Here is a 14939-nt window from a genome sequence, read left to right on the forward strand (position 1 = left end):
TGTTTTTTTTCTTGAAATTGATACCTTGGATCTTATCTTTTTCTTAACATGACAAGAAGTTCTGATGTGGTTTTTTTCATATTGCAACAAAAAATTATTCAATGTCATCACCGCTTTGAGAACTTCTTTTCGGGAAACGGGCTCCATAGTAGAACCATGTACAATCTTAGAAAATAAGTAGATTCAAAATTTTACTTGGTTAAACAATAAAATTGTTAGTTCGTAAAATGAGAAACTAAATTAATAACTTATTAATTTATCAATTATTTAATATTTTGCTAAATTAATTAAAAAAAAATTGTGGTCTCAAGGCTATTAATTTATAGAGGTCTAATGGATTTAGATAGAGGAGACTAGGTAGGTTTCCCTTTAAAGAGTCTGATATGGTTGCTTTAAGTCTCACTTCTGCCATAATCTAGTTACATGCCACAGTCAGATTTTCCTTTCCCTGTTGAGTCAAGTTCTCAACATTCAACGTAGAAATGATATGAATTTCCACCATTATTGTGTTTTGAGGTTTTGAGCATCTCCCCTTCATACAATGGGAATGCACTAACCATGGTATCCCAAATCAATCATGCACCACCATGCTTGGATAAACTACAGAAATGTCTCCGCATGGCATGCATGATTGACTTGAGATACTGCCAGAATGTCATCTTTAATGTAAGGAAGTTTTTCTCCTCTAAACATTTGTTCACCAAGGAATTTACATGTGAAATGAAACTCTAAGAAATGAAACTCTAAGAAAAGAAATTTAAAAATGAGAAAGTGATCCACCTAATCACGTGTGTCGGTATGTAATTGGGCCACGCAAGGACTAATGAACAAAAATTTTAAATGTCACAATACAAGCTATAGTAATTTGTTAATTGCATTTGATTTCATATTGTTTTAAGTTACAAGTAGCAAAGACAGGGAACAAAAATGGAATGATAATCTTTGTGAGATCCTATTCTAAAACAAATTTCCAACACTCTGAGGGCCTGTTTGGGATTGAGGTGATTAAAAAAAAAGCTACTATGAAAAAAAGCTATGAAAATTTTTGATGTTTGGTAAACTTTGAAAAGCAGCTTTGTTTCAAAGTTGAGGGTGAAAAAAAGCCCAAACCAGGAGATGACAAGAAGCTGCAAATAGCAGCTTCCAAAAGCAGCTTATTTTCACCCACACACGGGTGAACAGTGTACACGTTTAATGAAATATGAATAACCCAAAACTGCCCTCCTTTCCCTTCACCTACGCTCTCACCTTTCCAGAGCTCTCTCGCACGCACTTCACCTTTCAGAGCTCTCTCGCATAACCCGAACCAGAGCAATCTCTCTCGTTCTCTCGTTCCAAAAACTAGCGAACTTGTTTTCTCGTTCTCCAGGTTTCTCCAGGTAAGCTTCTCTTGTAAAAATTTGTTATTTATTCTCACAACAACTTTTTTTCAAAGCACAGCAATACCAAACCAGCCCTAAATCTTGCAGCTTTTAGCTGCTCTGTGTTTGACCAATTAGTAGAGACAAAATTGGAAGAGATCATCCTGTAATTTCTAGTTAAACAAATCAAGGGCAAACAATTTTACGCCGCCCTTACCTAGTTTACCCTTCCTTAATGTCAACCTCTTCTCTTACAAAATTTGTATAAGCCTAACCTGCGCGCGCTATACATTCCTAATTCTAATCTTGGGACAATGTAAAAAGGAGTGCAGCGGGAAGAAATATCTACCCCAGCAACCTCCATGGCATCACAGACCACTCGGGCACATGACTTTTTTGAAACTACAAGACAATAAGGTGTAAAACATTTCAGAGCTATGTGGCAGGTATTGCACAGAGGGGAAACAAAAGCACAAGGCTCTCTAAGCAAACAATAACAGAGAAGAATCGTCGTATACACAATCGTTTTCTACCAATAGCGAATGACATAGCAGACAACTAGAAGAGAGTAATGATTCTCAATATATAGCTTTTTTACTTATCCTTTAAGATTATTCACAAGAGCATTCGATTTTCGTTAGAAACGCCAGGAACTAATTACTTCTCCTTGAAACGGTGTCTTCCAAGACAGAAAATCCTTAATCTCAGTCACTCACATGGCCTGATGACAACCCCTAACTTGTCAGAAGTCCCTAACCTTGAACAATCGATTCTCAAATATTGCTTAAATTAGGTCGAGGTAGATGACTCCATTGGATACCTTGAGAAACTTGTTTTCCTGAATCTACGACTGCAAAATGTGAGTGCTGGAGATGTGTCAGCATCAATGTATCAAATATGGAAAGGCAAATGCTTTGTGTGTAATCACAGTCTAGACCATACTCATCATCCTCAGTTCATATTTCAGAAAGAACCGGAAGAACCCGGCTCATCTTGATTTTTCATACCATCCAGAGGGCTGCTTTTTTAATAATCATTACTTACTTAAGCACATAGAGTTTCCTCAGGAGGACGATGAATATTGTTGTGTAACTTGTGTTTTGCCATCCGAAAGGGTAAGATTTTACAAGAGAAAAAAAAAAAGATAAAGAAGGCGATGATTATTGATTGCGTCTATTCGAAAGAAGTGTAGATTTGGGCACTATCCATTTGCGGTGCAGATCATCGAGCGTTGAAGAAAAGATCATGGTTTGTTTTCTTTTGTGAGTCTTATTTTCTGTTTCTCTTTGTATAGTATATACTATATACGTATTTTGTTTGAATAATTGAATCCTCTTAACTCGATCTTCTTCAAATACTTGATGTGGATTTCATATCTGAGCTCCATATTGGTTCCTATCTGAGCTCCTTCAGCGGATAAACAATGTGGTCGGTGAATAAAGGAGTTTAATCCAACTTAACTGTTAACAATCAGACGGGCAGATCTTCCCGTTGTTTATTTTCCCGTTTCTTCTTAATTTTTTGTTTTTGCTCCAATCTTTCTTTATTTTTTTCTTATGTTTTTGCTCCAATCTTTCTTTATCACATGACCGTAGCTACTTTCTGATTAAATACTATTTTTTTATTTCTTAAAAATAAATTAAAAGCTACTTAATACTAGGGTTTAGTGATATTCATCTTTACTTATAAATGAAAGATGTCTTATGCTCGATTCTCGTCACTTAACCTTCTTAATATAGATAATATCGTCTGTTGAAAAAATAAATTAATTAATTAATTAAAACACTAAAATTAAATAATAAAAAATTAAATAGAAATCCAACGGTCGTCAACTTCCTCACCCCGGTGTGAGATTTGTCCAAATGTTAGATAATTTGGGTTGGGTGAGGTGGGTTGGGGTCGCTTCTCATCTATTCATTCACCCCTTCACATCTGTGCATCCACCCCAATTTAGATGATCTGGAATCTTGGATTAGCAATATTTTTCAAATAACAGAGAGGAGACTGGAGAGAGAGAGAGGAGTGAGGAAGAGCGAGATGGAATGGGATGGTTAGATTTTGGAATTGCTATGACATAAAAATATTAATAATGAAAGTTAATTAGAGTTATGTGAGAGGACACGTGTCAAGCTGAATTTGTGTTGGTAGCATACACTAGGGTTAAGTTTGGGCAATTTTGCTCACCACCCTCAAATGATGGTGATGCTCACCACAATAGAATATCAGGTACGCATAACAAACATACGAACAAACAGATTATAAATTACGAATATTATTTGATTAACGAAAAAACAAAGAAATAGGATTGCCAAGACGGCTACACTTAAAGACTACATTTTAATCAACTTATTATCATACTGAATTATAAGCTATATTTATAGAGAACAAAACCTAAGAAACCCTAATTTGAATGAGCTAAGCCCAAATCTTAAATTAACAAGCAAACTCAAATAATTAAATAACTAATTTTCCAAAACCCCCGTCAAACTCATGGTGGTACACGACTTGAGTTTGCCAACAAGAAAATGTCGATGCAGGCTTCGCTACGTGGACAAGCAAGCAAGCTTGGCTAGGCTGAACTTGACTTGACTTGCGAATTGGCAAACTGATTTTGTTTCAAACATGCATGAGGGTATGGAAAGAAAGCATATGAATGCTCCCCATCACTAAACGAACGAAATTTTCATATTCCAATTGCAGTAACGGACGGACAAAAAGAATATTATCACTCAAATGGTCACAAGTCCCAATACTTACGTAACAGTCGCAAAATTCCTATACAGGCCAACTCGTGTGGGCCTCAAGGACTTCAAACAAAATCAAACAGCCCATTTCTTTTTGCCCTTTCCCGGTGTGGGCCGAAAGCTCAACCAAATTCCAATTTTTTCTTTTCCGTGTGGGCCTCAAACATACCGCCACTTTTTCTCCTTTCTCTTTTCCTTTTTCCCTCTTTTTCTTTTTCTTTTTTACCGATCCCTATAATTGTTGCCCCCAACAAGACAATTTTGCTAATTCTTATTAACGAAGAGGATTTTTCAATCTTACTACTTGTTTTGAATTTGCCTGTGTTCAAATCTGAACTGAATCATTTCTTTTTTAAACAATTGGTGTCGGAGAGGGGGCCTCCGCAGGCTTTTATCAACTTTGAGTTACAAGTTCATTGAAAATTAATAATTGATTTGTCTCCTTAAGGAAGAAAGGCCATATGTCACATCCTGGTCCGGGTCCCCACCACATCTCGGGCCCGCTCTACACCCGTCTCGGAAAGTCCACTAGGATTCTAAATCGAGCTGTGCTGGGCGACATCCGGAAGGTGACGAAGCCATAGAATGTGATGATGTGTAAAGTGCGAATAAATTTAAACCTAAAAGTGCCTATATACACAACTACGCGGTGAGTGGGTATGGACCCATTTCACACATGATACAGAGCATAAAACAAGTACAGTGAACAAAGATAATAATTATACCATCAATATATGCCACCATAACTGGGAGTGCCACATGTTCTCGTCGATACGGAGCCATATTAGTAGAACCTGGAGGGGTGAAAAAATAGAAAGTGTGAGTGGTCAAAACAAAGATTTTCAAAATCATTTCCATTATCAAAGGTAGTAACCCCACGCTGAAAAACTCGAATAGTTTATAGAAACAAAACCGTGAGGGTGTGGTCGGGGCCCAAAGCAGACAATATCGTGCTACGGTGGTGGAGCAGGCCCGGGATGTAGTGGGGGCCTGGGCCGGGATGTGACACCATAGAGACGTGGTGTCGGATGAACTCTTTACAAGTCCATTGAAAATTAATAAATGAATTGTCTTTTAATTTAATTATTATAATAACTAATTTATCTTTTTTTAAGGGAATTGTTATTGGTATTCTAAATTTCTCATTTTACATTTGAAACTTTCTATATTTAGAAAGAAAAATATACTTGTAAAGAATGTAGAATGTGATTTTTAGAGTATCAATAATACTTCCCTTTATTAATTATCTTTTTAAATGATATTGTAAGAGTAGGATTTGAGCTAAGTCACATGCTATAATTTGATACGGAAAATCAAATCTAAAACATTCTTTTCTATAAATGGAGAAGATATTATTACACCGTAGGGCTAGAGAAATTTATGATTGAATCTTTAGATTTTGCATTATAGTCGCTCTATAGTGACTCTTTTGTGAATGAAAAAATGATTACTCAATTTTCGTGGAAAACGCGAATTATACATGTACCTTACCTACTTTTTGGAAAAGCCATGTATAATTGTCTGCTGACTTTTATCAGTAAATATCTCATGTAAATGTTGGTTTGTTTGGGCTTCCCGACCCTCGTTTACCCCAAAAAAAGTAAAAAGAGAAAGCAAAAGACTAGTCCTTCTTGAGCTTCTCTGGTAGCATGATCATCTCCCACATCTTCTTCTTCATCAACTCTTAAGACCGAAGCCCATTCAGATCCTTGGAAGTTTAAGCATGGTGGAGAGGAACCATACTTATCAACTTGAGTTTGCGAGTTAGCGAAATTCGATTTGTGAAATCGTCCATTTCAAAGTGTCTTTTTGAAGAAACTAGTTGGGACTTTCATCCAACAGCTTTCGGCATCTTACAATACACAACTCTGGTGTCTGCGAGGTACCTCCAAGCTCCCCTCTTGTGAAATCATACCTCTGCTTGTATTATTTGCTTTCAATTGAAATCTTCATGGCCGATGAGTCAATGCATTGGCTTTGGATCCTCTTGCTTTATTATCTTTATTTTTCTTTTTAATATTGTCTTATGAAATTTGTTTTGAGTCTCTAGCTCACAATTAAAGCACGTTACACTGAAAAATTCCTCTTAGGCAGTGGGTCATTCTCTTTTGTTTATGAAAAAAATCATAAACTTATCCAATAACCACCACATATCATCCCTGTTAACTACATTGCAAAAGATAAAGTTGGTACAGAGGAAGAGGAAGATAATAAAGAGAAAACTAGAGAGAATGTATTGATTAAATGGATAAAATGTATACAAATGAACTTAATGAAATACTAGCTATACAATCCCGCTATATTCCAATTACAATAATACCCCTCTAACTATATTTCTGTTATATCAGTTATTACTCCCCCCTCAAACTAAACTTGGAGTATCCAAGTGAAGTTTGAGCTAGCCAGGTATTTGAGACTGATCTGGAGTTATTGACACTAAGGCACTGTGACTGGACCCTTTTTGGAACCTTTGATTTGCTGCAAACTGGTGACGTGCATCTTGAATTTCCCATGAATGCAACCAAGAACTCACTGAATACTTGGAGAATGGCACTCCAAGAAACTAAATCTACCAAGGAGAATGACACTTTGACTAGAGTTACTAAATCCAAACGCATGTCCATTGCATATGTGGCACTTTGACTAGAGTTACTAACTTTTGGATTAGCATGCTGCAAACAAGAAAGCACCTTGTCTTCATCCCCAGTTTCTTCACACAACGATATGACATAGAGTAATCACCCACATAGCTTATCATCTGGTTTAACCCCTTTTTTCAACTACAACGCCAAATACTCGAACCATATCACCAAATCTTCCCAAAGAGTTTCATCCGCTCAAACTAATTTCTACAACTTTGTAGCTACTGCAAACCAAATAGAAATTTGCACAGCTAGCTTGAAGGCATTTTAAACCACAAAAATGTACATAACCAAATGGTGCCAAACTGAACCCTGTATCATCCTTTCAAACAAACATTATGCAGATACAATCTCTCCATCCAAAAAACCAATATTCCTCTGCCTCTCACAGGATCTTCACAAAGAATTTCCTTCTTTAAGGAGTTGTAGCACACCCTCATGCCGGTTATAACAATTTCTTGCGGGTTTACCCTTCGTGGGATTTACCGTCAACAATCTCATTCAACTTGGCTTCGGCCTTTAATATTTACAAAAAACAGAAAATTAACAAACTATAGTGTGGCATCGGCCTTAACTATAGCACCACGGGATCGCCCTTTGTGGATTTTACCAAAAAAAAAAACACCTTTGAACAATGGCATCGGCCTTCACAATTTCAACAACTGAAAATCAACATCCATGTAGGATTACCCTTTGTGGGATTTACCTACTCAAAACACGAGATTACCTTTCATGGGATTTACCGTTAACAACTTCTTCTAACTTCATCGAATAACCGGACTTACTGTAGATTCATGCTAACAACTGAGCTGGTTAGACTCGACATTATAGGCTGAGATAAGGGAAAATTACTGCACAAAACTCCTAATAGAGTTGCAGAAAATTAGTGAAGTAGAGAGACAAGAATTGGATACTGCAAAATTTGTTGAGTAATTCTACAATGAACACCCTAAAGATACCACCAGCAATCCTACTCGCACGAACCCCAAGCGATGCTGCAGTTACCAGTCCTAGACCACCTTCTGACCCTTCACCCCAGTTTTATGATGAAGTCAACATGCAGCATTCTATAAAAAATAAAAAAAAAACTGCAACTTATGAGTTTCATGATGACGCTAAATTCCAGTGTTCTACTAGCCTTCAGTCACCACCTAAGTTTCATGATGAAGTCAATGGCCAGCATTCTACTAACAATGTGTCACCGCCCATTTCACCAAACATATCAAGATTTGCAGAAAAATCAAATCCAATAAAATTGCAGCATATCAGTGAGAGAGAAAGAACTGGACACCATACACATTGCACAATCCAGCAATGACCAATATTCTTGAATCCAAATACCCCAAATATCACAAATACTGATCCCAGAGAAGATTCACAAGAAAGATGAACAACATAGTGAACATTCTCTTACTGAAACATTTAATCAAACAGTTTATATGCATTGTGAAAACCAGAAATCAAGAACCTGATAAGAACTTCAATCTTGACCCACTTCCATTCTTCAAGATTTCATCTTTGTTGTCTCCAATGGCAACTTACTTGTCTTCTTCACTATCCCTCTCTCTCTCTCCTCTCTCTTTACAAAAAAACTGAGAGCGAACTGTGAGAAAGCAATTACAAAAAGCTGAGAGCTTTGACAACTTCCTGTTGTGAAATGGTGAGTCTCTGCTAGTTTGTGGAGATGAGAGCACCGTTTGGAGGCCTGATCGGTTCTAACCCCAGTGCCAACGGATCCCAGCCCAAACATGGCGTCGGCGGAGCAGTTGGTACTCGAACTCAGCAACCCCCAACTTCGTGAAAACGCGCTCATTGAACTCTCCAAGAAGAGAGAATTATTTCAAGACTTGGCAACAATCGCGATCCCAACAATCGGACAAAAAACAACTCAAGAACAATTGCGGAAGCACCGAAAATCTAATAGAAATTTGAAGAGAAACTAAACTAGGGGAAAAGAAAATTGTAAACTACTACGAAGAAGAGAAACCACCAGAATCCATGGCGTGAGCTGGTGGCTCTGATACCATGTTAACTACATTGCAAAAGATAAAGTTGGTACAGAGAAAGAGGAAGATAATAAAGAGAAAACTAGAGAGATTGTATTGATTAAATGGATAAAATGTATACAAATGAACTTAATGAAATACTAGCTATACAATCCCTTATATAGCCATATATTCCAATTACAATAATACCCCTCTAACTATATTTTTGTTATATCAGTTATTAATCCCTTATTGACATAATTAGATTCAAGCGCTACATTTTATAATTAAACATTAGTCAGGTTTTAGTTTTTTATTCAAGTTCTCTGAATTTTGATTAAACGCTTTAACTTTATCTGTGATCTTTTCTTAATTTTTAACTCAATATGTTATATAAATTTAAAGAATATAAATATGGGTCTCTAAATTCATTGAAATTGTTTTGTAAGACTATATTTTTTTTTTTTTTTTTTAAGAAACGTGAACTAAATCCATTCATGAAAAAAGATCCAGTCCTTTTCTTTTTTTCTTCTTAAAATAAATATGAGTCATTATTTTAATAATTAATTTATTAAAAATTGATAAAATATAGTTTTGTATAAAGTTTTGATATGAATTTCTTTTAGGGTTACACATAACGTGTCATTAGCTTTTTACGTACCAACGCCTTCAAACTTAAGCCACAGCCCACTACCAGTCCAAATCCATAAACCCTGCCACTTTAATTGTTTTCAGAAGAGTGGCAGTTTCGTAAATAAAATGAAATGCAGCAAAAGTATAGTGCCAATTCTTCCCCAATTTAGACTATAGTAATATGAAAAATTCCATCTCCAATCAGACTTTCATTCTTAATACAAGTTAGCATACTTACTAGAAACACCAATTTTTTTTGTTTTCCTGGGTATTACTAGAGACATCAACTTATTAGTTTTTGCATCAATTTTTTAAATCCCAAATTTTGTGGCAATGTTTCAACGTGTTTTCTGTTCACATTTTACAACAAATAAGAATTTGCATTGTGACTTGTTAACCAATAACTGGTGTCTCTTGCACTATTATTCTGTTTATCATTTCTTACATACTTCCAAAATTAGACACGTAATATGATTTGCATCTCAGTGTTAAATCAGATGTGTTTGGTAGCTGGAGAATATATTCTCAATTTGCATTCCAATTTGTATATAATAACTCTTGTTCATGCATTCACTGCAACAGATGGACTCTATTCAATAGCTACGATGAGCACCGAGCAGCAGAATGCTTCTTCGTCCTCTTACCGGTGCACATATGATGCATTCTTAAGTTTCAGAGGTGCAGATACACGCACGGGTTTTGCAGATCACCTCTACAGGGCTTTGGAGTTGGCAGGAATCCACACTTTTAGAGATGATGATGAAATTGAGGGAGGAGCAAACATCGAACAGGAGCTACAGACAGCAATACAAGAGTCACGAGTATCAGTCATTGTTTTCTCCACGGACTACGCCTCTTCCACGTGGTGCCTGAATGAACTTGCTATCATCATGGAACGTACAAAAACAGATGGACACAAGGTTGTGCCGGTTTTCTATGATGTGGAACCATCAGATGTCAGGAAACAGACAGGCAGTTTTGCAGACTCATTTACCAGACATGAAGAGCGCTTCAAGGACAATATAGACAAGGTGGAGGAGTGGAGACGAGCTCTTAGAGAAGTAACAGACCTGGGAGGGATGGTTTTAGGAGAACGGTAATTCAGTCAAGTAGATCAGATGCTAGTGTCAAGCTTGTGAAAGTTTTAGCTTTTCTTTTTTTTAAATAAAAAAAATTAAATAAATAACTTGCTCGTTTGTTTTCTTTTCGTCTGATATATTTTTATATCAATAACATATAGGTACGAATCGCAGTTTATCCAAGATATTGTTGAAGCTGTTGGAAATAAACTGGACTACATGAACATGTGGAATAGGAGATTAAGAGTTGATCCCTATGTAATTGGAAGAGATTATTATGTCGAAAGCCTGAACACCTGGCTTGAAGATGGCTCAAATGATGTTGGAGTAGCTGTCATCCATGGAATGGGTGGAATAGGCAAGACCACCATTGCTAAAATTGCTTATAACCAGAACTTCTCTAAATTTCAATCTAGCAGTTTTCTTTCAGATATTAGGGAAACTTCCAAACAAGCCAATGGTTTTGTTCACTTGCAAAGGAACCTTCTTTCAGATATCCAAAAGAGGAAAATGAACAACATATACAGCCATGATGAAGGTATAGTAAAGATCAAACGGGTTGTACGTTGCAAAAGAGTTCTTATTGTTCTTGATGATGTTGAGAACTTGGAACAGTTCAATGTGATTCTTGGAATGCGGGACTGGCTCCATCCTGGAAGTAAAATTATCATAACAGCTAGACATGAACATTTGTTAAGGGCTGAAGTTTGTGTAAGGTTTAAGGTTGAAGGATTACCTGAGCATCAATCACTTAAGCTTTTCAGTTGGTATGCCTTTGGACAAGCCCATCCTCAAGAAGGTTACATGGAGCTTTCAAGACCTGTAGTAGAACATTGTGGAGGGGTTCCATTAGCTCTTCAAGTTCTGGGATCTTCTCTATTTGGAAAAATAGTAGATGTATGGAAAAATGCATTACACAACCTAGACGTGATTACTGAGGGAAAAATTCAAAAGATTCTTGGCGTAAGTTTTCATTCCTTACAAGATCATGATAAACGTTTGTTCCTCCACATAGCCTGTTTCTTCGTAGGGAAGGACAAGGATTTTACAACTACAATCCTTGACGAATGTGATTTTGCCACAGAGGTTGGACTTCAACATCTGGTTGATAGATGCCTTGTGGAAATTAATGTCCACAACAAGTTAATCGTGCATCAATTACTTCAAGACATGGGAAGGGCAATAATTCATGAAGAATCACCTGAGGACCCTGGAAAACGCACTAGACTGTGGCAAAAAGATGCATTTAACGTTTTGACAAAATTAATGGTAAGAAACATGAATTTTATGTGTATATATTTGCAATGGTGTTCAGCATGGTAACTTATCAAATCTTCTTATTTGTTAGCAGGGTACGAGAACCATCAAGGGCCTCATGCTCCACTTTCTCCCAACAGATTCATCTTCGGTAAATGAGGTAGGTTTCGAAACAAGGGCATTCACAGAGATGCTCAATCTTGAACTACTTCTGCTTGATAATGTAAAGTTGAGTGGAAGCTATGAAAATTTTCCAAAAAAATTAATATGGTTGTCTTGGAAAGGATTGTCTTTAAAATCAATACCTGCAAATTTTTGTTTGGAAAATCTAGTTGCTCTTGACTTACGGAAGAGCAGTCTGCAACGTGTTTGGAAAGGAACCAGGGTATGTTCTAATCTCTCTCGCTCTCTCTCTTTCTCTCTTTCTCTCTCTCTCTCACTCAATACACACAAATAAAAATAAATTTCAGTCAAATTAGACTCTGTATTCATAGCAACTAATGACATCTCTTTGATACAGTTTCTTACAAGATTGAAAATTCTTAATCTCAGTCATTCACATGGCCTTTGGACAACATTTGACTTGTCCGGACTCCCTAACCTTGAGAAACTAATTCTTAAGGACTGCATTAATTTGGTTGATGTTGATGAATCCATTGCAAACTTGGGGAAACTTGTTTTCTTGAATCTAAAAGACTGCAAAAGTCTTATGCAGCTTCCAAAAAGAATGAACATGATGAGGTCTCTTGAGGAACTTATTCTTACTGGTTGCTCAAAGCTTGTGCTTCATGACAGTGCCATGGTTATTTACATACACACTACATCAAGGGATATGAATAAATTTAGACTGTTGTCAACTATATCATGGACACCAATCTGGTCTTGGTGGATGTGGGCATGGCCAAGAAAGACTCTTCAATCAACCAGTTTCTCACTGGCAAGTTTACCACGTTGTTTGGGAAGCTTAAGTCTGTCTTACTGCAACGTGTCAGAGGTTCCCAATGATTTATGTACACTATATTCCTTGAAATATTTGAATCTAATTGGTAACTCAATTTTGTGCCTACCACAAAACATGAAGAGTCTCATTATGCTCGAGACTCTTTTGTTAGATAAATCCATAAACCTCGAAATGCTTCCAGAGCTGCCCCCAAGGTTGAAGAGGTTGGAAGCAAAATATTGTACATCATTGAAAAGATTAACAAATTTACCGTTGTTCAGATCATTAGAATCACTGTTTTGGGGTTGCGAGCAATTAGTTGAAGTTGAAAGCTTGTTGAATATAAAACCGTCGAGAAGCGCTGACATAGAAATGAGAAGATATATGGGCCCGTTCAATTTGAAATCCATAACAAGCACTGATGTTGAAATGATCAACTACTTGACCAGTACGGCCAGGAAGGTTCCTGTCCAGGTCTTTCTCTCTGTCTCCTCTCTCGTGTATAGTTGTTCTAATTATTATATCTATGAACTAGTTGGGTCTAACTGTTTGAATAATTAAATTTGAATTGTGGGATATGAATGTGGCGTATATAGCATTTTCCTTCCTGGAAGCAAGATTCCAGATGGATTTGGCTTCACCACAATATATGGATCAGCGTTGTCGGCTATTGCATCTTCACATCCTAATCTCAAAATCCAAGGCTTGAATGTATGTGTTTTATATGCAATAGAACCGGGCTTGGCAGTTGATGACTATCTTGTTAATGCTCAACATTTGATTAAAGTCAGTAATCAGACCAAGGGTCTTATGTGGACCTATTCCCCAGTCACAGTAGGTTTTCCAACTGAGAAGGAAGATATGTTATGGCTAAGCCATTTTCAAATTGGAAACAATGAATTGGAGTATGGGGACCAAATACGTGTTTCGGTGGAGATGCATGATTTTTGGATAAAGGAGTTCGGAATCCAGCTTGTGTACGAGCAGGAAAGACCTCCTTCTAGCCAGAATAATGTTGTTGCTGGAGATGTGTCAATGTCAGCATCAGAGTAGCAAATGTGGACAGGAAAATACTTTCTCAGTAATCATAGGCACCGTACTCATCAGACTCAATTCCGAAAGAGACAGGAGAATCCAGCACATATTGAATTTTCGTTTGAGCCAGAGCATCATCTTCATACTTATATAAGGCCCAAGGAGCATTGAAAATAATTTGAAACTTAGAGCATGTCCATCAGATTCCCCCATCTACTTCTACTCACCTATTTTGGAGAAAATGAAGAGAAACCTCCTTGGTTCTTTTTCCAACATCAATTATCTTGGTGAGTGTCGTCTTTTTGTTCTTTCTTGTTATATCCTTCTGAATATAAACTCATGGCTTTGTTGGATTTGTTGCTCTTTGTTTATTGCTTTGATTTGTTAATTGAATGAATATATTAAAGAAAAGGAGGGGAAAGCTCTACGAACTCGTGTAGTTGATGCATGTAGTACTCAGTACTACCCTTTCAGACAATAATCCTAACTTTAATTCCCACTTAACGTGATATAATTTGGTGTCTGTAGTATGTCTGGTGGTCTAGATCACTCATTTGAGATATGCATGTGAACCAAAAAGCTGTTTAACTTGAAAAAAGGGAAAATTTAGCATGCCCCTGAACTTTTAAAATGTTGGGAGCAGCTCAGGTTTGACTCCCAGCAAAGGCATGCTTTTCTTAATTTTTTCACGACTTACAGCTGGTGCGAGGGACCTCTGCGCGTTAACTATGTGTCAGTCTGGGTCCATTTATTCCCTAGCCATCAGTGTGCTGTCTAACTATGTCTTTTATATTCACAAAAAAGCATCGGCCGTCTTTACAGTGTCAAAACTGTTGACCGTGTTCAAACCGTGTGCAGGGCGTGTCGGCATGTCAGAGTGTCAGACACTTCGAGGTTTGGGAGTGTCCGTGCAATCTAGGCTTCAAGGACGAGATGGACAAGGTGGAGAAGAGCGCTTGCTGATGTTGCAAATCTGGGAGGGATGGTTCTAGAAGATCGGTAATTTCGCAGAACATTTTCTTTAATTAGAAAGTATTATCTATATATGACCTTTTATAACTCGTTTATTAGGCACATTATTGTTAGCTCATTGGAGGCTAAGGCCACCCCTCTTTCCTTTAGAATAGATAATATAGTTTGTTGACAAAAAACAATACTTGTTTATTAGGTTGATGATAGTAAAGCCATATGGAGTTGACGGATTTTGGGTTTATAACTTTATACTATCTTTCGTGTACCTTTGCAGCAATATTTTTTAGAAGA

The 14939-nt window shown here is 37.0% G+C and overlaps 2 protein-coding genes across 2 annotated transcripts; both read left to right on the forward strand.

The window, feature by feature from the left end:
• Positions 1-5728: 5728 nt before the first annotated feature.
• LOC125476691 (disease resistance protein RPV1-like) lies at positions 5729-11553 on the forward strand. Its single transcript, XM_048583028.1, has 4 exons — positions 5729-5987; positions 9948-10461; positions 10606-11441; positions 11531-11553. Exons 2-4 carry the CDS (start codon positions 9971-9973, stop codon positions 11551-11553), a joined length of 1350 nt encoding a protein of 449 aa, XP_048438985.1. The 5' UTR covers positions 5729-5987; positions 9948-9970.
• On the forward strand, positions 11454-13219 carry LOC125476710 (disease resistance protein RML1A-like). The gene is made up of 3 exons (XM_048583109.1): positions 11454-11713; positions 11796-12086; positions 12222-13219. The coding sequence occupies exons 1-3, from the start codon at positions 11615-11617 to the stop codon at positions 13200-13202; spliced, it is 1371 nt and encodes a 456-aa protein (XP_048439066.1). The 5' UTR covers positions 11454-11614; the 3' UTR covers positions 13203-13219.
• Positions 13220-14939: the final 1720 nt, after the last annotated feature.

This window comes from the organism of the source record quoted next, unplaced genomic scaffold (assembly GCF_019419815.1).
Source record: "Pyrus x bretschneideri cultivar Hongxiangsu unplaced genomic scaffold, Pyrus_bretschneideri_v1 Contig2, whole genome shotgun sequence".
NCBI classification, from domain to species: domain Eukaryota; kingdom Viridiplantae; phylum Streptophyta; class Magnoliopsida; order Rosales; family Rosaceae; genus Pyrus; species Pyrus x bretschneideri.